This window comes from Heliangelus exortis, chromosome Z (genome assembly GCF_036169615.1).
Source record: "Heliangelus exortis chromosome Z, bHelExo1.hap1, whole genome shotgun sequence".
NCBI lineage: Eukaryota > Metazoa > Chordata > Aves > Apodiformes > Trochilidae > Heliangelus > Heliangelus exortis.
The window spans coordinates 11,053,797-11,079,975 of NC_092454.1; the positions used below are offsets into that span (position 1 = coordinate 11,053,797).

The 26,179-nt window shown below is 44.1% G+C and overlaps 2 protein-coding genes across 3 annotated transcripts; one reads left to right on the forward strand and one right to left on the reverse strand.

Moving 5' to 3' along the window:
- Positions 1–419: 419 nt before the first annotated feature.
- Positions 420–12,760, reverse strand: LOC139789545 (myosin-IIIb-like). Its single transcript, XM_071730426.1, has 15 exons — positions 12,518–12,760; positions 12,369–12,434; positions 12,158–12,288; positions 9,351–9,453; positions 6,772–6,874; positions 6,152–6,308; positions 5,746–5,848; positions 5,361–5,489; positions 4,039–4,147; positions 3,483–3,599; positions 2,970–3,070; positions 2,453–2,539; positions 2,228–2,293; positions 1,805–1,918; positions 420–735 (listed from the first exon to the last, which is right to left on the reverse strand). Exons 1-15 carry the CDS (start codon positions 12,731–12,733, stop codon positions 583–585), a joined length of 1,755 nt encoding a protein of 584 aa, XP_071586527.1. The 5' UTR covers positions 12,734–12,760; the 3' UTR covers positions 420–582.
- Positions 12,761–12,944: 184 nt separating this feature from the next.
- On the forward strand, positions 12,945–25,098 carry ARHGEF39 (Rho guanine nucleotide exchange factor 39). 2 transcript variants are annotated; one of them, XM_071730713.1, is made up of 10 exons: positions 12,945–13,493; positions 14,894–15,073; positions 15,638–15,732; positions 16,135–16,255; positions 17,424–17,542; positions 19,109–19,179; positions 19,934–20,062; positions 23,507–23,736; positions 24,572–24,660; positions 24,858–25,098. In XM_071730713.1, the coding sequence occupies exons 1-10, from the start codon at positions 13,467–13,469 to the stop codon at positions 24,871–24,873; spliced, it is 1,077 nt and encodes a 358-aa protein (XP_071586814.1). In that variant the 5' UTR covers positions 12,945–13,466; the 3' UTR covers positions 24,874–25,098. The 2 variants fall into 2 exon arrangements, 1 of the variants encoding a protein (XP_071586814.1); XR_011723234.1 differs by lacking the exon at positions 24,858–25,098 and having other exon boundaries at positions 23,507–24,387; positions 24,572–24,658.
- The last annotated feature ends 1,081 nt before the right edge of the window (positions 25,099–26,179 follow it).

Below are 26,179 nucleotides of genomic sequence, written 5' to 3' on the forward strand. Positions count from 1 at the left end.
AATTCTGCATGAGAAGTACGGTGTTCAGTCAGACAAACACCAAGGAAGCATCATGACTTTTGTTTAACTATTTACTTTCATAGAAGCTTTGGAGACTCTGGGGGCTTATCAACAGCTAGAAAAAGAGTCTAGTGGAGAGCAAGACATAATGCATGACCTCAAGAGGTTTTTTAAGAAGTCGTACCTGAAAATCAAAATGTGTTTTAAATGGATAATCTCTACATACATTGCTTGTGGCTCTACAGTATTCTATTTTTAATGTAAAGCTCTGACCTTGCCCAGCTCCATTTCTAGAGAAGAACAAAATACATGAAAAGGACAAGTAAAGACAGTCCTGCAGTGGTCCTGAGAAGATGGACTATCTGAGCTGCAGGAAGACATCTGATCAGTGCCTGATTCTCTGGAAGAGAATATAACCTGCCTTGCTTTCCAGAAGGAAACAAAAACTTTGACACCTTATTTATGCCAGCAGCCCCACTCCAGGCTGCAGCCTTCCCAAAGTTTCCCTGGGACTGTCAGCTGTGAAAAACATTCATAGCACAAGAGCCTCATCTCCACACTTAACCACTACCAAGGTGAGCCTCAATTCATCTGGGATACCCTGCCATAGCAGAAGAACTTGCCTGTGAACAGCACACTGAGCAGGGGAGTGATGCTGTTGATGAAAAGCCCACGGATGTTTGCTGGCAAGGTGTCTCTGTTCTTCTCTAGAAAGCCCCCAGCCATATATTGTACCTAAGGGAAAGGGCAGAAAGTCACTAAGGCCAAAGCCACCTCCACAGCTTTCCAGGAGCAACTGTTAAAACAAATGTATACTGGCTCAAAAGTAAATTCTGTAATGTGCATATTTGCACCAATCTGTGCAAGTCCTGAGGAACAAAATTCTGTGTATGGCACTGAGTCATTAGAACCACAGGAGTGCAGCACAACACTGAGACAGCCACCTTTTCTTGTCCTCCTTTCCTTGACTATGAAATTTCATTTACTGTTGGCTTATTTCCCTGCTCTCTCCCTCTTCCCTTTGAATAGGCTTCCATCTTGTTGTCATGTCCCTTCATTCTCTTGTTCCCCTTCTCTCTCATCTCCAACCTGCCACTTACTTTTCCATGCTGGATGTTAATTTTTTTGTAATAAAGAATGTCACAAGTAATAGCCTAGTCAACAATGTTAAGATTACAGTATTAAACTGCATATTATAATGACCAGAATTGTCATGTCTGCTCCTGGCCCAAAAATTCTCTCAGATCAATTCAACATCTTTGTGCCAATGCTTTCATAATTGGTACCAGTAAGGTTACAGGCAACAGCCCTAAACCTCAAGCTGCCTAGATATCACTGAAAGTAAAAATAAGTGCCTATGCTTTCAAAACATTAATTACCTGGTTGCTCTCACTGTTTTCCTCAGTGTTTTCCATGAAATAATGACTACTGTGCTCTGGAAGCCCATAGGCAAAGGCAAAAGGCTTTTAGACTAACCTTTGGTGCTGCAGTGGATACAGGGCTTTTATTTTATAAAGAACTGTTTTCTGACTAGAGCTCCAACAGAATGATGATGACTGCAACAGATTCTTCTAATACTCCATGCTTCCCAGAAATAACCCCACTTTCCTCAGGAGTCCTCTCTTTCTACACTTTCTAAAGAAATCCCAGGTAATTCTAGAAGGCAGCTCCCTAGGAGCATATCACTTCTGTTGCTATCATCATAGATCATACACTCTTAACATCAAAGACTTATTTGTCCAGCAACACATTTTCCCCCTGGTATGCATATTACAGCAGCCTTCTTCCTGCAAACAGCACATACTTTTCCAGCATAGTGAATGATGCTGAAGCCCAAAACATGGCCTCGGCCTGGCTCGAAGTGTAAATTCCCTTTGAAGCTGCTGTTTAATTTATCCACAAGTGTCTTATCAGTTGCCTGCAAGAAAGCAGATTGAGTAAGTAAAAATAAAGTTGCAACAAAATCTGATCATGGCACCTGAAAGCAAAACAAAGTGTTGGAAGTGGCCTTGGCTGTGGAAGAGTTTTTTACCATATCTCTGCTTCTCTACAGTATCATTAGACTGTCCCTGACCTGCCTGTCCTGCCTCATCAGTCACACATGGGGACACCTCTGTTCATCCTACTCAGTACAGTCACACACCAACATCAAAGATCTTTCTGCAGCCCAGATCTTTATTACTGCATTCTCCCACATTATTTTCTCTCTCCACTACCTCATGCATACCTGAGGGAATGCACTCTGCTCATCCAGAAGAGACAGGAGCCCAAGTGGCTTGGCCAGGAGTAGATTCTGCAAGAAAGCAGGCACATTAGATGAGCCCACAGCAGCACAGGGCATCCATTCTCACCTCTACCACCCTTTGAAGAGGTTCTTCCCAGCTGCACCTCCTCCCCAAGCACCTCTCTTGGCTGGATGGAGTAATTCTCTTCTGTCAGTACTCTCACTCACCAAAACAGGTTCATTATTGTTGAATGTGATAGTCTCCCAAGGCAACTCTTCTTCCTTATAGGAAGACTGCTCCATCTGGAAAATGTGCTGAAACAGAATAAAAAAAAAGAGGCTGGAGCACCCAGCATAGGGCTAGACAACCCTGAACATCTTTTTCACCCCAGAGGACAGATGTGTGGCTCTCTCACCCTTGGTATGAGAGGGCCATGATGAAAGTGCTGTTCTGTAAGCCTGTCACTCACTGATGCGTGGTGCACAGAGCTTCTTAGAGTGAAAGTGTCCCGGCTCTGCCAATCTTGGTCACTGCTTGATCCTTTTGTTTCTTCCTTCTCTGCCTAAGAGGCTTCCCTGCCACAGCAGAGAAAGTTGCTTCTCTCTACTCTGCTTCATTAATCACCCTTTCTGCCCTTCCAGGCAATAGACACCTGTTTTTCCCCAAGCTCTCCTCCACATGCCATGTAGATAAGTGCTTTGATTTCTCCATCACATAGGGTGAAATCACCCACAGCAAACTTACATGGTTGAAGAAGTGCTGCAGCTGCTCATTGGCCAGGTTTATGCAAAGCTGTTCAAAACGATTAACTGCAAAGTTTTCAAACCCAAAAATATCCAAGATACCTAAGAGAGGGAAGATGAGCACATCATGGAACCTGCAGACAGCCAGCATACCCCAACACACATCTAAATCTCCCATCACCCAGCTCTTGTGGCACATGGAAACTCCACTCAAGTCACCAGTGGCACCTCTCCCATAACCATGCATGGAAAACTAATCAGGTGAGGCCCTACTCCCAGCCCCAGCTCCAGAGTGACCCAGAACTACAGCCCAACCATTGCTTCAGACCAACAGAGTGCTCAGAGTTGGCCAAGGACATACAACTTCATACTGCTGACCAGTAACTCCCACATGATTCTTTCTTCAGTAGTGGATTCCTGCATGCAATCCCCGCAAAACCCCCTGTGGTGGCTTTCCTTTGTTGCATTTGAGGGACATACATTTGAGAACAGGAGCAAGAGAGGCAGAACTCACCTATTTCCCTCAGTTCCACCTCAGGATCCACATTCTCAGCCAGGAGCTCATTGATCTTGCAGACAATCCAGCCAAATACTCGGCTGTATGCTACCTTTGCAATAGAGTCCCGAGCATCTGCACAGGGTGAACAACAGCAACTCACTGAAGGGCTCCAAGGAAAGCAGAGAAAATGGCACACAAGCAAGTTCAATATATTTAACTCTAGCAACAGTATCTAGTGGTTTATGAACCTCTTTTAAGATCAGATAAACATTATCTATCTGTCTGATCATCCCAGACCTGTGCAGAGTCACAGAAGATCAAAGTTAATTCCCTGGTTTCTCATTTAATCTCTGCAGTCTCCTGAAGATTAAACAAAAGCAGCATTCATGGCCCTACATCTCAGTGAGACTAAACAGATAAACATTGGTATATATGCTTCTGTGCAAGGGAATGAAGGGGCACAAACAAGCACCTTTGTTCCCAAAAAGTTGAACGTGTGTGGGAATACCCTTCCACCAAATACAGGTCAGTCTTTCTAGCCAGTACATCTGCAACTCATTATGATTCTGACCTTCTGCTTGCTGCTGGGTGTGAAAACGCTGAATCTGCTCGCCTCGGGTCACAGACACTGTACAAATCAGGCATTTTAACAGTTCATCTTCTTGGACTCCAAACTGACCCTGGGAGAGAGGAAATTGAGGAGGGCAGTTAATAGAAAATCCTTATTCTACTGGTGGGGATTGTATCTCCTTATGCCTGTGCAACACTCAGGGTAATGTAATAACGTAATGAGGTCATTATTCGGCTACAGGACTTTTTTCTCGGCTGCTTAGAGTTACTGTTACCAAGTCGCAGCACTAGAGTCAGACGGAGGCTCTGAGATTGCGTAATTCCCGCAGTGACCGAGATCAGACTTTCGCTCTCTGTGAAATTCTGTTTTGCTCTCCCAGTGCTGCCACCTCTCACCTTCCCTGGGAGTCACGCCAGCCCCCGTAGTGAACAGCACCACACCGAGGTGACTGTGCAGGTGCTGAGGAATCTGAGCTGCAGCACAGATCAGTCACATGAACCCACGAGACACAGGAAGCAAAAGCAACTCAGACACAGCTGGAACTCTCAGTGATTGATTTAACAGGAATTCCCTCTCGTGGGCAGAAAACAAGGAGCAGACTTTAAGGAGAAGAAGAAAAGGAAAAAGATGTTGGCTGCTGAGCAGATGTAGGGATGCATTTTCAGGGATAGCGTAGGAGGGAAACAGGCAAACAGATAGGAATGAAATAAAAACCCAAGGGTGCTGGGATTCCAAATAGGTCCAAATAAACAAACACAGGAAAGGCAGAAACACTTTGCTCTGTGTTGTTAACGAAGCAGAACAATGTATCCTCCCATGTAAAAAAAATGAAATGGTCCTGTGGAATATATACTTCTTCATCTTTTGTGTGAAATAGTAGGAAGTGTAGCTCCTGATAACCAGCAAACAGTAAGCAGTGCAGGTGGTATCCTCAATCTGTCAAACCACTGTTCAGATACTGCACACGTGAACTTCTCCAAAGCATTATCACACTTAGTAATATATAATATTTGATTTTAAGAAGATTTCCTTGTATGAAGTCACCAAGACACGTGTAATACTGCCATATGGGAAACACTGGTTTTAGACAGATAAGAAATAGCTGTGAAGTATCCCCTTGGGCACGGACAGCAGTGAACACAGATGCAGTTATGAGGTGATACTGTGAATCTCTGGAATAAACTACATGCTCTTCAGGGGCTCAAACTGTGAGGCAGCAACACGCTCTGCCATTTCTGGCAGGAGCAGCTCCTGCAGTCACTGTGCCAGCGGGAACCAGGATCACATCAGTAAGGTTTCTGTCAGCTGCTGTGGTGACTCACCGCTGCAGCCTTCAGCCATCCCTGGGAGGCTTCACTCACTTTTACAGATCCATCTCTCTCCTCAGGCTCAAAGGTCACATTGCCCAGAGACAACACACCAGCCAAGATAGCCTGCATGTCCACTTGCTCCTAAAACACACAAGAAAGGTGTCTGAAAACCTATCAGTATGTATCACGTACAACATGGAGGTCCAAGAAGTTGGAGAGGTGAGGGAAAGTCACAGGCAGCCTGTGGGAAAAAAGTCTGACATACTTTGGTGGCTTGGAAAGCAATATGGAAAATCCAGAGAGAAGAGAAATATGACTGAACCTCAAACCAGCAGCCAGAAAGAAATCCTATGCCTGCAGGAAGCACAGATGGAAATTAGACAATACCAGAACTGACCTGTTCTTGGAATCCCACCATGTCAAGGGCATTGCACACCTCTTGGTATTTGTGCTTCCAGTGCTGAACTACATCCTGTGTACCAAATCGTCCACTTATGTACCTGAAAAAGTGTATTACACAATCAGCACAGCAAGTCAGTCCTACCCAAAAGAAACAAAACAGATCAGCAGCAGTGAAGACATGAGAGCAAGAAAATTTTGCAAGGCAATGCAACAGAGGACTGATTTTAGACTTCTCAGAGTCCATGATGACCCATAAGATCTCTTTACATTGCTCCATTAGTGTAGCTTCATGTAGCTCCATTCCATAGGAAAACATAGGGCAGAGGCATGGATCTCATTATGCTGTTTTCACCTTCATTCTCTCATCATGAAAACTAAACTAGGGTCTGCCTTTTACGTACCTGTAGAGTGAAGGATCCAAGAGCCCATACATCTCCTTTTCCACTGTAGAGAGTCCAGCAAACATGTAGTAGAAGATGTGGAAATTCCTCTCCCCAGTATCTTGTTGCACTACCCGTGACTTCTCCAACAGATACTCACTTAGCTTTGCACCTCGTACTGCACAGAAGAAGGTGACAGAGTAAACTTTGCACTTGGGGACATGAAGCTCTCTGAGCTGTCTTACATCTCTTATTTGGTGATAGGTCCATGGAATTGTCTAAAATAACTTTCTTGTATGCAACACCATCTAGGCTGCCCACCACTCTGGAAATGGGCTTCTTCATGCTTCCCATCATCTTAGAGACGTCTGCTTATCTCCTTTAGCAGCAACCATGACTCCTGGCACCACAGAGTATAACTGATACTTCCCTTGCACTGTCACCCTCATATCCTTCCTGTAGTTTCACGCTGTCTAAACCCAGGCCTTATCCTACGGCTCTGGCTGCTGTAAAATTTTACTTCCTTAATTGCACAGCCTTTCCCCGGGGAGTCAAGCTCACTCTCCACATGTTCTGGCTACTTAGTCCACTACCTCCAGTGTTTAACCAACTCCCAAATTAGTAATTGCCATTGACTTTACCTGTATTCTTATGGAAACGCAGTTGTATGTACTTTCCAAAGCGGCTGCTGTTGTCATTCATCACAGTCTGGGCATTGCCAAAAGCTTCAAGCAAGGGATTTACCTAAAACAAGTGAGCAAGCACAACAAGCATTATTCAAATTAAGTGATCCAATATAACTTATTATGAAAAGTCTAAGTCTAATTTTAGCGTTTATTATTCAACTTTTGCCTGGAATATGAACCACTCTGTAGTGTCTCTTTCATCATATCCTGGACTGAAAGTAAGTACACTAAAGATATGTGATTACTGAAAACAACCATAACCAAACTGATTTATCTCAGCACGATCATTGACTCATTAGTTAAAAGATAAGGTTGGTACAATAGATGTCCACAAAGCACCTGACATAATATCAAAGTATCTGACATAGATAATTTGACTGCTCTACTACAACAATAAAAAAGGCAAACATGGCACTCAGTAGTATATAAGCATTTATAACTTAGCTACTGAAATTTGTAGTGTAAGGCTCAGTACAGTGAAGTTATAAAGAAATGAACAGAACAATCATATCAGCTTGGTTAGCTGGATCCAAACAAGGTGAAAGGACATTTTGTCTGTATTTAATAAAGACTGCCTGCTGACTGGAAGAATGATGCCTTAGGGTACGTGCTGGGCAGCTTGCCGAACACAGGCTTTACAGCGTGACACTGTAATCCCAAAAGGACTAACTTAACCTTTTAATATATCTACAGAAACCAAATAAGATGACTATTATTTCTTCTGTAACCTCCAGGTTTTCCAAGGGCAGCTCACCTGGACTGAAGTGAACTTTGTTTACAACAGAGGAGCTGCAGGGTGGCTGCACATCACCAGTCAGGTATTGAGGTCCACTAGGCCAGGCACAATGTGGAGCAAAGACCAGGTTCCTGCTTCTGGAACCTGCTCAGGTCAGAAGCAGCTTGGCAGTGAGGCCCAAGCCAGCTCGAAGTGGAGCCAGCAGGTATATCAATGCCATGTTTCCACAACGAAGCACAGACATTCACCTTGGATCCACTGAGAAGGATAGCACACTGGAATGATGTCATTCCAAGCCCAAGGCAGGGCACAGGCTACTTGGTTTGTGTGGCAAGGTTTTGCTAGTGGTGGGGGCTATAGGAGTGGGTTCTGTGAGAAGATACCAGAACTTTCTCCCATGTCCAACACAGCCAGTGCCAGATGGATCCGAAATGGACACACAGATGGCACATATCCACCTGCAGCCCATGAGGTCCATGGTGGAGCAGGTGGATGCCTCCAGGGGGCAGTGACCCCATAAGAATTCCAGGCTGGAGCAGGCTCCTGGCAGGACCTATGGACCAGTGGAAGCAGGTTTGCTGGCAGAACTTGTGACCCTGTGTGGGACCCATGCTGGAACATTTTGTTGCTGAAGGACTGTATCCCATAGAAGGGGCCCATGCTGGAGCAGTTAATGAGGAACTGCATCCCATGGGAAGGGCTCACATTGGAGAAGTCTGTGGAGGACTGACTCCCAAGGGAAGGACCCCATGCTGGATCAGGGAAAGAGCAAGACAAGCCTTTCCTCTGAGGAGGAAGCAGAGACAACACGTGATGAGCTGAATGCAATCCTGTCAGGGGAGGGACATAGAGAAATCAGGAGTGAAGCTGAGCAAGAGGAGGTGTGGAGGAAGGTGTTTTAAGATTTGTTCTTTTTTTTCATTATGGTGCTCTGATGTTAATGGGCAAGAAACTGAATTAATTTTCCCCAAATCAAACCTATTTTGTCTGTAATAGTAATCACTGGAAGATCTCCCTGTTTTTATCTTGACCCATAAGAGTTTTGTCATATTCTTCTCCCTGTGTAGGTGAGACAGGGGAGATAGGGCAGCTTGGTGGGCACCTGGTGTCCAGCCAAGGTGAACTCATTACACACAAAGATCTCTCTGGCTCTATGGGAAACCTGAAAACCAATACCTCAAAATGAAGAGGTCTAAGTACTCAGCCTATTTAATCTATCACAAGAAAGGTTAAGGTATGATTTGCTAAGAACAATCCTCACAACCTCTTTGGGGAGCAATTCAAGTGGAAATACTTCAGATCAAAGAGACAAATATGTTTCAAAATCAGCTAGCAAAGGTGTATGATAATGGCAAAGATGAAGTTGGCCTGTTAGCAAGGCGTGTGCCTGAGAGCCTGCATAAGTAGCCAAGGAAAGGTGACAGAAGGCTGTGTAGATTTTCTTCCCTATGTACATTAAATTAGTAGTTCAACTTTTTAATAAAAGTCCTTGTTCTATCTCAAACAGGAAATTATTTGGAAAAATGCTCCTAATCCTCTGTCACAGAGAACATGACAAAAAACTGCAATATTTTTCTATCATTTAAGACATCACTACATTCCCAGCAAACTGAATTACTGACCTACCAGCCCATTTAACTAGGGGTCATCTATTTCACTATTCTTACTTATCATTTTCTTATGTTTTGCTCCCTGACTTCCAGTGATGATTCATCAGTGAGCTTCCTGAGCCTATCACAAGCTATCTTGCAGCAGCACTGCTTCTGCATCTTCAAGCACAATTCTTTAAATGACTTACCTGAAGGATCTGCTGCTCCAGCTGCAAGTTGCCTTTGCATAGGTTCATTATGTGCTGCAACAATAGCTTCGTACTCTCTGTTTTCCCTGCACCACTCTCTCCACTGCCAAGAAAAATCAAAGGAAATTCCAAGTCATAAAGTTCAGTTGTTCTGTCCCTTGTGCCTTAGTGCCCTACCACCTGAGTTTCACCATTTTTTCAGCTGAACTGCGTGTGTGATTAAAAACTCACACCCCAGCTTTACGCAGCAGGTCCCACAAGGTCATGATCCCTCTGGAAGGGAATATTTCCCCATCTACAAGGAAGTGTACATACACCTCATGCCATCTCTTCCGCTTGAGGTGCACAAGACAAACCATTTGCTCTGCTTCTTAAGGAAAAAAATACATTTAACTTCCAGAAAACAAACTCCTTCAAAAGAGAGCTGATACACTGACTTCCAACACATGCTGGAGCTGACAGATTCCTCTTTCTTCAAAGAAATTTGCCCCATCCATTTCACATCCACAAATGAGTACAGATCATGAGACACTGTGGCAGTCAGAGATCTCAGATGCTTCATGCATTCGCATGCATCAGCTGTCTGAGGACACAGGCACACAGCACAGCACACACACAGGTGCAGCACTGCACCTCCCTCTGCTGTCACACCTGCCCAGCACCTCCACCTCCAAGTCAAACAAACAGCACTTTTCTCCTGCCTTGGGAGGGGGAGTATGCAATCAGTGAGACAACATGTCCTTGACCAACAGCATCATGCTGGCAGAGAACTTCAGTGTATGCATAGAAAAAAACCCAACAATGCAGGAAATACTGAAGGTATACTTGAGGGCAGGTCTCTGTTTGCCTATCTGACCTTTGAGCTTCTGATGTGTCTTTACTGCTTTGTATGAAGAATATGTCACAGGTGGCTGAATACCTCAAATACTACAGCAGATACCTGATTGCAATCACAGATCAGGACGTCACTGTTCAAATAGGCACAAACATAATTAAGGCCATTTTGCCAGTTGAGAACATGCCATCCAGACAGTGTGCCTGATCAGTATATGGGTGGGTGTTCTTTTTTTCTTCCTCTCCCCACTCCCCCAGTTATTTCCTTGCTACACAAAAGCACTCAGTCAGCACTCCAACAGTTCAAGCCTGTCCTTGTCCACTCCAACAAGTACAACATCTTCACCAGGTCCTGTGTACACTATCCAGCTGCATGTGTGTAACTGCTTCAGGATGTGAGGAAAAGCAAAGACAACTCCAGGAGACCCAAGTGCTGTTTCACAGCATACCCAGGCTGTGACTAATGTCGATGGGGAGGGCGAGTGAAACCCGTGGAATATGCAGCACAAGACAACTTGATACAATGAGCATTTATTGCCTGCAGGTAGCCACTGCATTCAACATTATCCTCTGAAATATTCCATACAGACTCCCCTGCCTACACTGGAGAGACCAAAGAGATCACAAAGAACAGTAAAGCCTGGTGCATGCCTATGCTGTTCTGATGAACTCTGATGAACTGTGGTCTAACAGGAGTGGCTTCCCCTTCCACTCCAACTTTACTCATGCCAGGTAATCTTTTAAATGAGTGTTTCACCACTTGAAGAGAGCAAAACCATGAACTTCCTGTGATAGTAACGCACAGACCAGTTATCAGGGTTGCAAAACACATAGGAGTAACTCTGACCTCTGAGACCACAACTTGCTGGAAGAAAACAATTAGACCACTGCCTTACTGGCAGACACGCAAAGGTTACTCTTTCTTGTCTTCCACCTCCCAAGAAAAGTCCTATGACCGTTTCCCATCCCTAAGAGCCCTACCAACAGCGCCTCTTCCACAAGCTGACTCCAGGGCATCACCTCATGATAACACAGATACTGATGACTTGCAGCTTTTAGAAATACCTAGGGCTCAAGTGACTTCCAACATTAGCTCCCAGTCCCATCACAATGCTCAGCAGTGATCCAGCAAGTCATTTCCACATCATATAGACTAAAAATACTGGTAAGTGTTCAGAAGGCAAATATGTAGAAGGGATTATTTAACTGTGATGACATTTAGACTGTTCTTTACAATACCCAGAACAGGCAGTTAGTGCAGGAGGCTTTCTCTGCAAGCTGATGCAGTCTGAGGCTTTCTCTATTAGTTGATGCTATCTGCTGCTCTGCACAGTTTCAGCAGAACAATAGTGACATCATGGAGTGAAATGCTCATGACACTGATACAGTCTTTGGTTACAAGTCTGTTTTTTTCCCTTTCAGTGCACACAACTGCCCATGACAAAAATATTTTTCCTGACCAGATTTCCAAAGGTCTTCAGGCAAAAAAACTTGTTCTTTCTGCTGCTCTTTGGTTATACATGGGAAGCTCTACTTTGGGGAAACTGGTTCCTTTCATTTATACTTATCCCCCATACTACAGCAGCCACAGCAGGAGTTGTTACACTAAAGAGCACCCTATGCCATTCCCCAGAGCTGGTTAAACCCTTCCAATGCCACATCCCTACTGAAGGAAAACCCAACATATTTGCCTATGTTACCAGCACTGGCAGTTGAGTTGCTCCACAAAAGCCATCTCTATTTGCCACACATCTCCCTTTGCCATCTGCCTGCTCTCCTGTCTGGAAAGCAGACAGTTCAGGGAAGTGATGCCTTGCAAGCACAGCTGGGTTCTTCCTCACCAACAGCATCGGAGGTGAGCTTTGCCCAAAACTTCATCAGGGAGTGCTTGCTGGCTGCTGTCTGGACCCCCACACCTCTGTCTGGCTCTGGCGAGCTCCCCAGCCCATCCCGCTTGCCCACCCAGACCTCACCTGATGACGATACATTGGCTCTTGGGGTCGCTACTCTGGTAGCCCAGCATGGCATGGTAGGCCCGGCTGGCCACGGCAAAGATGTGGGGTGGCTGCTGGCCCCTCTCGTGGTGCCGGTACCGCTCGGAGACCTCGGGGGAAGTGGTGAGGGAGAGATGGTGAAAGGGCTGGGGGCTGCGGGGCGCGGCCGGTGGGGGCGGCGGGGACTCACCTCTGTCCCGTACAGCGGCAGGGGCTGGAAGGGGTTCATGGCGATGAGGATGTCGCCGACATCGGTCTGGAGGAGAGGGGAGAGAGAGAGAGCCCGTCAGCCCACCGCCCACCGCCGACCCCCGCCCGGCCCCAGCCCCCGGTCCTCACGTAGATCTGCTGCCGCAGGAACCGCTCCCGCAGCCCGCCCAGCAGAGCCGCCTCGTCCAGCTCCGCCAGTGCCGCCAGGTCCCCGGCCGCCCCGGCCGGCGAGACACTCTCTTCCACGGACATCATGCCGGACGGCTTCCAGCCCAGCGGCCACCGGCCCTCCACGGCTCCGCTCTCGCTCCGCCCCGGGACCGCCCAACGGGGAGGGGCCGCCATTTGAACGCGGCGCGGCGGCGGGGACCGGCAGGTAACGGGCAGCGGGGGAGGCGTGGGTCAGCAGCAGGGCGGCCGTGGCTGAGGCGGCCCCGGCTGAGGCGGCCCCCGGTGCTCCTCAGTCCCCGGTGCTCCTCAGTCCCCGGTGCTCCTCAGTCCCCGGTGCTCCTCAGTCCCCGGTGCTCCTCAGTCCCCGGTGCTCCTCAGTCCCCGGTGCTCCTCAGTCCCCGCTTCGGCGGCCCGGTCCGGGAGCCTGAGGGCGACGGATGTGTAGGGGGAGAGGGCTGGGGCTCTGTCCCGCCCTCCTGGAGGCCCTGCCCGGGTCTGCTTGGCTGGGGGCCGCCCTGGGTCAGTGCCGAGCCGCCTCGCGGGTTGTTGGGGGCGGCGGCAGCTGCAGGCTTGAGCGGGCTTGAAGCGGGCAGCAGCTTGAGGCGGGGGCTTGCAAGAGCCGCTCTGAGGCCTCCGAGGCTGAGCCTTCCGAGGCTGAGCCTTCCACTGCAGGCACCGTCCTCGAAGGGGTGGCCCATGGAGCTGTGTGGGTCCCCTGGAGCTGCCCCATGAGGTGGTTAACGCTCCTGAGACAGAAAGCGGCTGCGCTGCGGTAATAAAGGGAGGGTTGTGGGGCCTGTTCACAAGAGATTCAGAAATCCTGCAGGGAAATGTTGCTCTTGGGGCATCATGAGGTGGTTAAATGTCGAGAAAGTGGTTTCTGTGCTGAGAAGAGAGAAGCGAGCCGATGGGCTTCTTGTCACCTGCAGGTGAAGTGTTCTCCAGTCTGTCCGTGGGCTCCAGGCAACTCTCACCCTGCAGGCTTGAAGCAGTTAGGGTGTCCCATATTTTGGAATAACTGGAGTGTTTACAATGATTTATGAGAGTGGGAGGTGGTCAAATTTGGTGTAACATTATTACTATTATTATTATTATTATTATTAATAATAATAATAATAATTTGGCTTCAAAACTAAAATCATGACTGCAGCCTACCCTGGCTGAAGGTGCAGTGTGAATGGCAGCATTTTAGTCTGTTATTGTTGAGTACTTTGCAATGGTGTTTTCTGCCTGCATGGTGTTTTCTGCAGTGCTGACTCTATCTGCAGGGGTGCCAGGTCTCCCTCTCTAACCAAAAGGTGGCCTCGGCTAGGCTCGTAGTTATGTTGGGTGCAAGTAAGAGGATAAACTTCTAGAAAAGCTCCTGGTGATACACTCCACATGTCCACCAGCCAACCGGAATTTTGGTAACTTGCTGGATGAATTCTGCTACTCTCTTGATGTGAAGGTAGATTTAGATGTTTGAAATGTCTCTGGAAATCTGTATTTGATAAATTCCCGTCCCTCGGGTGATACATCTTTCTGTATTAGTGTAACTTCTCCATATGGGAACCAGAACTATTATGGGAGTAGCTCAGCTTCCAAAGAAATAGCAGACCTCATGCCATGGCAAGTGTGTAACATCCTGCACTATGTTTTGATCACAGGACAGAGCAATATTTAACTGGTGCTCTGTTACATGTGCCGCTTCCTCTGAGAGTGGGTGATAAAAGAGGGAGTGTTTTTTCTCTGGTAAAACACCGTGTTGCTGTTGCAGAAGAGAAGAGCAGCAGCGAAGGTGGTTTGTAAGCAGATAGTGTGGTTAACAGCAGTTGCTCAGTCTCTTAACTCTGAAACCACAAAGTGCTGCTAAAAAGAGGCAGTGCAAACTGCTTGCTTCTTGGGAACCTCAATGGCAAACCAAGAAACAGTGCATGTTCTCTGTCTCTTTTTCCATGAAAAATCCTACAGCTGTTTCCTACTCTTACCTGCAGTACCTCTTCCACCTGCTAACTTCGTTTTGCTTATTAAGAATTTTGCACAAAGAATGGGGCAAAGCACAGGGAGCAATGGTTTGTAGCTAGGATCGTACACTTGAGGTTTGCTTACAGAACGGTTTGTTTTAAAGTACTGCCTTTATTTTCATGGTCTGGTCTTTACAGCACTGTTTTTCTGGCTGATGCAGGGCTCTTGTATCCATGTGTAGGAACGCCAAGAGAAACTGTTACAACCATTGCTGGCAATTTAGTCTTTACTTTGACAGAAGGGAAGTCAACTTTGTAGCTCAGAATCCTAACATGCAGCACAGGTAATTCATTGGCTGTGTGACCATGTCTCTTGGCTCTTCAGGATCAGCTGTATCTTTTGTATCTCAGCTGTGAGGCTGCCATGAGTGACTTGTTCCTGCCATTTATGGCTGGAGCAAACACTGTGGAAGAGCAGAGAGCTCGCTGGGAGAGAAAGCGCAGCCGGACAGCCAAGGAGCTACTGGAAACTGAACACAAATACCTTGAGCAGCTGGATTTGGTGGTCACAGTGAGTATTTTGGTCCTTTCTGACACGTGGGTACCTTCAGGCTAATTGATGTGTGTTGACATGGGGAAAGGTCAAGCCCAGGACTTTGGTTTGTCCCTGCTTCATGGGACAGCTGCAGGGGCTGAAAGATTTTGTGTTGTTCTTCTTTTACCTCCTCTGTAATATCTGATAACTCGTGGATTTTGCCCCTTGACTTTGGTTAGTATTCAGACATAAAGATTTAACTTTTTTATTAATATGCCTGAGACGTATGAAATGTAAGAGCTCAGACAAGACACAGGGACAGATCCTGGGGAAGTTGGTGAAAAGCAGATGCACCTAGGAATACTAAAATACTCTCATCAGAGCTGTAGTGCTGTTCCATGTGTTTACAATTATGGTTAAAATTACCAAGTATTAAATCTGATAATGGGTATCCTAGGTAGGCATTCACAATATTTGACATCCTTTCAATGTTAAGAGTGTGCAGGCTGCAACTTTGTACTTCTGCTGTGTGTCACAAATAACCTTTGAGTGACCTGTGAATTTTACGTGTTTGACATGTTTTCTTATTTTCCTACTTAGTTCTTCATGACAATTTTAAAAGCCAAAGGGACACTGAAACCTGCTGTGTTGGACACCATATTTGGACCTCTGGAATCCATATATGCAGCCAGCCAGTAGGTGAACATACTGATGTGATTCCTGTAATTATATGGAGAGGACTCTATCTTAATGAGGAAATAAGACCCAGGAAATAAAGTTAACTGCTTGTAAAGCAGAGGTTCTCATCTGGCACCGCTAGCCTTGGTGGTGACACCTGTAGGTGTCCTGCTGATCTGTATCCACATGTCAGGATGCCAAGCTGCTCTCTGGATAGTGATTTAAACCCAGCAGATCTGCTCTGCCATATTTTTAAGGGATGCTTTCTGTAGCTTACTTGGTAAACACCAAACACATATTTAGCACAGAAACTGAATGGAGAATGACAAAGAAAGGTCAGAATTGGAGTGAACGAGGGAGCTGTGGAAATACTATCAGTAATATATCTCTCACGAGCTGTCTTTGTTTCTTATGTACAGGGTTTTGTCTCTTCACCTGGAGAGAGGGAATTTGGGACTAGCACTGGAAAATTTCTGTCAGAATCTGGAGCTCTATGGCCACTATGCTGAGAATATGCAGCAGGCAAATAAAAGCTTGGAGGTAACTATATTTTTTACACTTTATATTCTTTCTTGACACTCTTTCTTCATTCTGTAAAATAGCTACATCCTTCCCTTTTTTTTCTGTTTCTCTGGTGTAATATTTTTTTTTCCTCTTTATGTTTTTGTTTTTTTGGTTTTTTGTTTTTTTTTTTTTTTTTTGGTAATACAATGGTGTGTCCTGATTTGAGTTCTCTGGAGAACTCCTCTCTTTATTTAGAGCTTCAAATTTTTTAAACTTTTATCTCAGGTGTTTGTGTATGTGCTGGGCACAGTTTTCTCAAACAGAGTTCTGTATTTAGTGCCACTCCTTAGCTGGCAAGCCTGAAGAGTTTGCAGTTGGCACAGTAGGGGACAGTGATCTCTTTCTGGAGAATTACCAGGTCTCTTCATTTTTCTACTAGTCTCACTACCACTAACTGTACCCTAACAGAGGTAAATTCCCTAACAGTTAGTGGAAATCCCCTGGCAATGGGATTTCCTTTTTCTTCCTGTTTTTTTTCCTATGGTAGAAGAAAAATTTTTTTTTCCTTCTGTCTTACCTCTCCAAATACAACCTGTCATCCAAGAACTTTCAGAAAGATGTATTTTTATTTCAAAGTCCTGACAGCTGTGTTTGGAATTTAAACCACCAGCTTAAAAACTTCCAGTTTTTGCCCATGCTTCCTCCCAGCTATGGGATGCCCTGGGGTGTTTCCCTCTTGTTCTGTTTTCATGCATATATTCACAATTTACATTTCCCAACAGAAAAAGGCGTTCTGGATACTTCCCTTGAGATGATGGGAATGCAGGTCTGCATTGCTTTGTCCTGAAATGAGCAATAAAAAGTATTGGGTGGGCTACTTATTTTTCTATCTGAGTCAACCTTGTTTTTTTGGTTTTTTTTGTTTTTTTTTTTTTTAATTTCCATTTGTTGAGTATACTAGCTTTATGCTGCAGTGCCTGTATGCAGGTGCAGTACCACTTCCATCACCTGCTGGTAGAATCGTGGTTTGGAGAAAGCAAATGAGCACACACATGGCCACAAAATAAATTTTGATTATTATTTTTAGGACTGGAGCCCTAAACACCAAATTTAAAAGTTCTAAGCATTTTAAGGCCCAGTGCAGACTAGATCATGTGCTTATTTCTGTAGTCTAAAACCTGCATGCCCTTTTGGCTGCATACAGGAGCAACTGAAGAAAAATAAATCATTCCGACGATTTAAGAAGCTCCAGGAGACTCGACCTCAGTTTCAAGGGAGGAAGCTAGAGGATCTGCTTCCTTTGCCCCTGCAGAGATTGCACCAGTAAGTAAGCAGTTCTGTCTCTTTAAGGTGTTAATATGAGAGGAGAAGAAGGAATGTGTGTGCCTTGGTTGCTATGGGAGGTAAAGTTGCTTAATGCGTCTCAAAATTGGAGCATACAGAAAACAATGACCTGTAGACAATCAAAGTACATGGATGGGAGATGATGCAGAGAAGCAGCTTTATTTAACCCTGGCTCCTTCATCTAGCTCTCAGACTTTAAGCAGAGGCTTTCTTTCATCTTGGTAAACTCCTGAAGTTAGGCCCTGAACAAAAGCAAGCTGTCTGAAGTGCTGCAGAAATTGTGCTCTCTGCCAGAGATGGTCTTGCTTTGCTTTTATGTTGTTTACTGAACTGGAGCATTGTGACTGCTCTCTTGTATAAGAAATTAATGAACTACAGGGAGCTTTTCTCCCCAGTCTGGCTATCAGGGCTATATGCTTTCCTCAGATGTAGGGCCTATCACAGCTGTCTGAACCTGAATAGATCCAGTCTGGATTGCTGCATTGCCTTTTTGAGGCATCATCTCCCTTTTGAAGAGGAAGGTGTGTGCACAAGGCAAAATGCTGCTTGCAGACAAGGGCTGCCCTTTCTTGGGGAGGATATGTGGGTAACACAGAGCAACACAGGTAGTCTGCTGGGAACCCAAGAGCTGCTGCTATAGATCAAGTAGCTGTTCTTCAAACGTGGTCTTATTGGTGCTAATGAAAATTTGAGAGATTGGAGAGCCTTGTATCTTTGAAAATAATTCTGTATGAGCATACCACAATCCTTCAGGTAGCTTTATGTAACTTTTTCAATCAGCTTGGCAGGTATAAATGTAAACTCTCTTTTTACCGTAATTCTTTGTATCGTTCTTTTAAAATTGTAAAACAGCAGTATGCTATCCATCTGTTTGGAAAAATGGTCTTTTTAGCAGAAGGTGTAAGTTTTTCGTTAATCAACTCTTTCATGTTCAAGTTTCTTCAAAACTTTCACACATACTGCAGGAGTTCTGCCAGTTTGTTAATCTATTCAATATGTTATTTCTTTTGTAATTTTAAATTGAAAATAGTTTGACTTCACTGGGAGAAAGCATTTGCAGAGATCTGATCCTTTCCAGTAAAGACTGGAGAGGGAAAGAGAAAAAAGGCAGCTCCTAGTTCTTATAGAAATGCCTTTATTTTCTTGTGTGGGCAGGAAACATGGTATGAATAGTACCATTCAGACATACTAAAAAAAAAACCACAAGATAGTTCAAAGAGAAATTTATTGAAGGCATTTTTATGTGAATGCTTAAGTCTTCTAAGAGAAACTCATGAACTGAAGTAATATGTGAGTTTGCATTTATCAGAACTCTAAGAAATGCTAAAGGCTTGCAAACATATAAAATATATGCATTAAACTGGTTGATAAATTTGAAGACAAAATTATAATGTGTTTGAAGAACTGTGACCAAAAGCTGCTTTGCTAGACTTAGAAGTGTGTACTCGATCTCCTGAGGAGAATTGTTCACCTTTCTGTCACTAACAGAAGAGGCTGCTGTTCCTGGTTTCCTTTTGTGAAATAAACCTCCTCTCTCTATCTTAGGTACAAGCATTTCTTCAGAGATTTGCTGGAGAATACAATCCCAGACAATGCTGAGTACCAGAAACTTGCAAGTATGACTCCACCTGCAGATGCTGTCACTTTGATCAGTGTCAGCCTCCTTGTTAATATTTGGATCACATCTTGTGTCTACTTCCACAGGAAGAAAAGTCTTCCTTTCTTTGTGGTTCTACAGGCTTACCAGTTCCTTTCTCCATCTTTATCAAGATGTCTATGAGAACACATGGGGAATGAAAAAGTAGAGTAACTGACTGGGAGAGTGACTTAGGAGATATGTTGGAGAAAGGGCAGCTCTGTTTTTTCCCATGAGGGTGATAAGATACTGGAACAGATTGCTCAGAGAAGTTACAAGTGCCCCATTACTGGAAGTGTTCAAGTTCAGTTTGGATGGAGCTTGGAGCAACCTGATCTAGCGAAAAATGCATCTGCTCATGGCAGGGAAGTTGGAACTAGATTATCTTTAAAGGTTCCTTCCAACTCAATCCATTCTATGACTATATTGGTCACTTGCCTCAATTTGCTAGGGTAATTCATGTTCTTCATGCTATATTTACTAGCAGCTAGTGCCACTGTCTAATGTTTCATCAGCAAATAAATGTTATCTAGACCCACAGAAGTGTTGGTTGGGCAGAGGCCTCAGGAGGTAATCCAGTGCAGTCTCTTGTTGAAATTACTGAATAAATCTGTTGCTGACACTGGTTTAAAATATTTATTTCTTAATTTCACCTTATCTTTTCACAGCAAGGTAAGTAAGCTGTAATATATTTATACTCGTGATAACATTGGAATATGCTGCTATTATTTCAGAGACTGTGAAATGTGTTTCTGAGGTATCTGAGTGGGTTCAAGACATTGTTCGTAGGAGAGAGAACACATTGCAGCTACGTCGGGTTCAGAAACTGCTGAAAGGACAGAAGACCCAGATTTTGGTGCCAGGTGAGTCTAACTGAAAGCTCTGTTTTTTTTCTGCCAAAATGTGACAACTGGAGATATGTTTGCTTTCATCTCTGATTCTACTCATATTAATGAGTTTTCTCCTTCTGCCCAAATTCCATAGATAGGTAATCAAGGGATACAACTAATAATTCAAGCACGTTATTTTTTTTATAATTAGGAATTTTTGAGTAAGAATAAGCCCCAACTTAATTGTCTGATGTCCAGATGGGAGGAGATGATGGAATGTTGTTAGGAAGTTAGTAACAGGAATGTAAGGAGGTCAGGAGTGTAAGTCCTAGATGAGAATGAGACAGACATTAAATACTTTTGAAAAGTGTAAGTAGTGACGTTGGCCATACTTCATTGCAAGAACCACAGATTTCCAAGTGTCAAGGTCCCAAAACCCATGATTTTTACCTAGAGCTACAAGCTTCTTGGCCTTCTGTTTGCACCTTTCACATGGAGATTCTCCTTTTATTTGCACAGTTAAACTGTGCCAGAAATCAGAGTACTTGTGTTGAAAGCTGTGATACATAAAGTCACTGGCATGTAAGATTGTGTAAATGGGTAACGGGTTTCATTATGACCTCCTGTGTGACTGGACACAGACCACACTCCAGGCTATATATGGAGTATTGTAAGAAATATGTCCAGTGTGGGGAATTATGAAATGGTCACTTGGGGCTTCACCTGTGCCCTCACAGAACTCTGCTATTGCAGAGGTCATCTGGAAACAGTACTGCAACTGGAGAGGAGCATTAGGGTGTATAAAGGTTTCTAAGGCACATCTCCAAGTACTTGTCAATGTGGTTGTAATTCATACACATGGATTTTTGGGTGAAAAAATATCCCCCAGTGAGATGGGGGAGATAATCAGAAAGGTAAAAGTAAGAAAACTTGTGTATTGAGGCAAAAACAATTTTAACAGGAAAAGGAAACACCACACCATCCGTGCAAGCAAAGCAAAACAAAGAATTCATTCAGCACTTCCCACTGTTGGGCAGGTATACAGACATCTCCAGGAAGCAGGGTTCCATCATGCATGATGGTTACTTGGGAAGCCAAACACCATCACTCCATCTTCTTCCTCCCCTCTTTCCCTCTTCCCCCAGTTTTATATTCTGAGCATGACATCATATGGTGTGGAATATCCCTTTGGCCAGTTGTGGTCAGCTGTCCCAGCTGTGTCTCCTTACAGTTTCTTGTGCAACCCCAGCCTGCTTGCTGGTGGGGCAGTGTAAGGAGCAGAAAAGACCAGTGCTTAGGCAGCAATAATGAAAACATCCCTGTATTGTCAACGCTGTTTTCAGTGCACATTCAAAACATAACTCCATCCCAGGAACTATGAAGAAAATTAACCCTATGCCAGCCATACCAACACAAGTAGAAGTTACTTAGCTACGTTGAGAAGTTATTCTCAAAAATGCTTAATAGACAGAATGATTTACAATTCTCTTTTCTGTTCTACTTAAAATCCTTTCGGTGACTAGCTGAAAGGCAGCTGACACGTGCTCTTCTTATAGTGAGCACCAGCATGTGTGTGGGGTGCCTGGGCACATCGGGTTACTGATTAAGTGAAAATAAAAACCACTTATCCTGAATGACAGAACCAATAAGAGAATCTCATAACAAAAAAGCCTAACCCCAAAAAAGTACAGCTGGGCCAAAGTTAGCCATTGCTTGAAAGCATTTGGCCCACTTTTTTTTTTTTTTAATTTGAATATTCTGAGATGTGTAGTAGGATGAGAGTTAAGGGCTTATCCTACTGTTATCTAGGAGAGAATTGCAATGGTTTGTACTTCCATCAGCTGTAGCCAAATAGGTATTATTGGATGTGAGAAGCAGAGAAGTAAGAGGCAGCAGGGGCTTGCTTGTTTGAGGCCAGCTTTACAGAAACGAGTTGGTTTTCTCAGAACTTTAATGTTTTCATCCTGTTACTATGATGATAAAACATAATGCTATAGATTCAGTGAGAAGGGGTAGCTTTAGGGTTGAATATCTCACATTTGGCACTGTCCCTGGAATGAGCTGCTCCCAATGAAGCAGATGCTGCTTTCCTTGCTGCCTTCCATATATAGGAAAGATGGTAATAGACAACTACCATCTTAGCCAGAACTGCCTCCTTAACAAAGCACACTTGTTCTGTCACCTCTAGCTTCCCAAAGGATATTTTCTTGCCATCCTTTCACAAGAATTTCCTAAATTACATACCCCTGGTAATCCTGAAGGAAAATCTGTATCCCTAAACATCCTGGTCAGCCTTGCTTGGACTGTATGCCAGGGAGTCTGATCACAGCACAGCTTGAGAGAAACAGCTCCCAGCCTAGCCCCATGCTGCTGATGCCTTCCTTCCATTTGTTTTTTAAACTTGTACTGATTCCTGCAGCTCACCCTTCACTTTTTTAGTTTCTTACTCAGATAGGAGTGGCGTCTGTGGAGTAAGCGAAGTGGGAACTCACTTGCCTCTTTTTTTTAATGTCTGTAGCATGCTAAGACACAATCCATAATTTAAATTGTTTTTTGGAAGGTACTTACTAGCTCAGTGAGAAACTAAGTATGAAAAACAATGGCTGAAAATTTCTTACAGGTGTTTCCCAGGTCAGCCCAGGTCGCAATACCTTATTATGGCTTTAAATTTTTATAGGTAATCTTCTTACTAGGAGGTGTCCTCATAATTCCCATGACTTCACGGCAATCTTGTACAATAATAAAGGCACTGCTTTAATTATTCAATTTTGTGTAGATGTCATTTAAAAATTGCTGCTTACAGCTAAGTTTCTGAAATTTTTATTTTTCCTTGCTAATCTCTGTCTTATTTTATTTCAATATATTTTATGAATAGGTGATGCTTGATCCTATTCTGTAAGACAAGAATAACAGGATTGCCTATTCGAACCTTTCTCATACTGTGTTGTTCTGCATTTCCTTTCTAGAGAGCAGTAATCTGCATTCTGTAATAAGTTAACTACTGAAGTCCTCTCTATAGTTAAATCAGCCATGAAGTTATATACTTTAAAATTGGTGGCACACATAAGCAACCAAATGGGGGGAAAATAATGTTCAAAGCTTAGGCTAATCTGTGTTTCACTTCTAATGAGAAACAGTTGGGCAACACAGTTCATGGTATGTTTTCCAAAGGCTTATGTTAATGGAAAGGTATGCATACCATTCTCAAACCATGATTTTGCTCTGGTCTCTTTAAACATAATTGCATTTAATAATAGCCTCTTAAGTGGTGGATTTATAACTTCAGTCTGCTGCTCACGTACTAAAAGTTTTGGGCTGATTAGTGCTTCTGCATGGGTGCTGCCAGGGCTGGTGAACTGGCCCAAGAAGATAACCATTCCCTTCTGGTGGCTGGAATTGATGCAGAACCTGGTAACCAACAAGGGTAGCTGACTGTATCCCTGTTTGCCTCATTACATCTTTTTCTTCCCCAACTAGGGCGCTGGTATATCCGGGAAGGTTGGCTTTCAGTGGTGCCTTCAAAGGGAGAAGAACTGAAACACAGGATGTTCTTCCTTTTTTCTGATATCTTTATTTCAACCAAGCCCTGCCACCCACTGCACCCACTAAACTCGAAGAAATTGGCATGCCAGGCTGTCTACCCTCTTCACCAGTGTGTTGTGGATAAAGTGTTCGGCCACACGCAGAGCCAGGGAGGGCTCCTCAGTGTAAGATGTGCTGCTTCTGCCTGGCAGAGGTGCCTGTGGGGTCAGACTTGTAGCAGCAGGACTGAGATGACAAGAGTGTTGGGAACAGTAAACACCACAAACTAGCTGGAGTCAGGGCAACCATTCTTTTTTTGGGTGATATAGGTCCTTTTCCCTTCATGGTGGAGGCTCTCCAGAGCACTCTGGGGTACAGGCTGCTGGGTGCTTTGCTGAATACAAAGGAGGGTTGGGTAAGACTCTGACATGCTCTCCTCAGAGCCACATGTCTGGGGAGACAGCACCACAGTCATGTGAATATGAATACATAGCATTACATTGGCTGTGGACTGAGCTTATACAAAACTCTGAAAAACAGGGTGCAAGAAGATGTAGATATTGTCACAACAGATTCTGCTTGTGTATCTTACTCACTGAGGGTTGTGTGGTCACTGGCTGGGACTGATGCCTGAGGTTCTGGTGTCAAGTTCAGTCTCCCTAGGTTGCAGCACCCTGAGTGGTGATCTGTAGATGGTGGTGGTGGAAGAACCCCTAGGGGCAACTTGGAATAAGGGAGAAAAATGGATGTCTTCAGAGCTGCTGTAAAGTGCAATTTCTCACTTCCAATGCCCTATTAAGTCAAAGTGAGCTGTCTTTTGTGGCTGGAAGGAGTAGGTAAGTCTGGAACTTGCTCATTACTGTTGCGCTTTTGGTATCTCACCAGTACCAATGCTATTTTTTTCTCTGGAAAAGCAAAGGGTGGAAATCAGCATGCAGGGTAGGTAGCTGGCCTTTTATCAGAGTTGCTTCCTTGGCTGGGAATGCCTCAGAGTGGCATCAGATTGTGTTTGCCTTTCAGCTTTCCTTTCCACACAAGAGGCTCTTGTTGATGTCCAGCAACCAACAAGATATTAATGACTGGTATAGGAGTCTCACAGCTGCAGTCAGGTAGGCATCTATTTTCCAGAGGTGGAAGGGGTTGAGGAAAGAGGGCAAAACATAAAAATGATCACATGGATCTATTTTTTGCATATATTACATGGTCATAAGGCGGGTAGAAATGAGTCAGGCAGCCAGGATAACAAGGGAATAGTTGGGATGGATTTCATGTACCTAACAATGAACTTCCCTGTTTTCCTCTACAGGAAGCTGAAAGACTGACTCGCCCAAGTGCATGACAGACCAGCAGGACAGCCTCCCCTCTTGGTAGAAGCCTGCAATTTCAGGGAATATTCAGGGACAGACAAAGAATTGCATGCAGAGGGACTACACCCTGTGCTTGTGAGATTATCAACGCTTTGTCTGCTGTCCTAATATTAATAGAGATATTGAAAAAAATCTGTATTACAGATTAAGGATTTGCAGAACAAAATAAAACTGTGTCAAGATTTTTCCCCAGTTTGGCTTAGAAGTTTCTATCTTTACACTTCCTTTTCTCTTGGGTTATTAATTTAAGGACAAGCAGAAGAGAGCCCAGCTTGATTTCCCCTCATTAAATGTTTTGATTCAGGTTGGTGTCTAAATCTGTTTCCATATTTATTTGTCTACATACCTGTCTCCCTGCTCTTGCTTTGGGGTCCCCTGATCGAAGTGGATGTTTTGGGTAACAGCAATGTGGACACTGTATTTTCAGCTACAGCTACAGGGCTGCAGTCATCGTCCTACCTTGACATTTTCATCATTCCTATCTTACGAGTTTTCTAACAAAACAGTTTGGCAGTTATCATCCCTTCTCTCCTAAGAAAGTGACAGGTGGGCAGAACAAAGGAAGATTATTTAGTGCTTAAAATCCTTTTTCTCCTCAATCCCACAAAAAAGTTAATGCTGAAATAAATTGGTAGGTAACATAAATTGTGTTTATCAAACAAAATTCACGTTTCTGATTGGAATCCTAAGATATTATGCATGCTAAAAAGCACATGCCTTGGCTTTCAAGGTGTGCAGTGTCCTTAGGGCTTTGAAATGTTCCAGTGAAGTGTCTGGGCCAGCACCTCTGCTCCTGATGCACAATTAAAATCTCCAGGGGGCTAAAGTCAGTGAGTCAAATGTTCTGGGTGATCAATCACTACTGTAATGCACGAGGGTTCAGTTTACTAAGATTAGACTGATTTAAGGAAAAAACTATAGAGAAGACATTATTCTTTAGCGTTCATCATTGAAGTCTCAACATGGCATTCTGATAGTGTGGATACTCTGTAGAAATAGCAGGGTTTTTAATTTTTTCTATTCAGAGGGGAAAATGTCTGTTTGAACAAAATTTGGGTCAGCTGCAAAGAGTACAAATTCAAGGTAATGAGATTTAGGTCTGTCTGAACACAGACCTTTAGTAGTCTTAAGTGTTTTTATTTCTTCTTTAAACAGTACCACATGTTCAATTTCTCACTGGAATTAATTAAAACAGAAGGAGTCTACTGTTTTAGGTAAGTGTCCTGAAGCATTCCCAAATTTTAGCTTCTTTAAAATAACT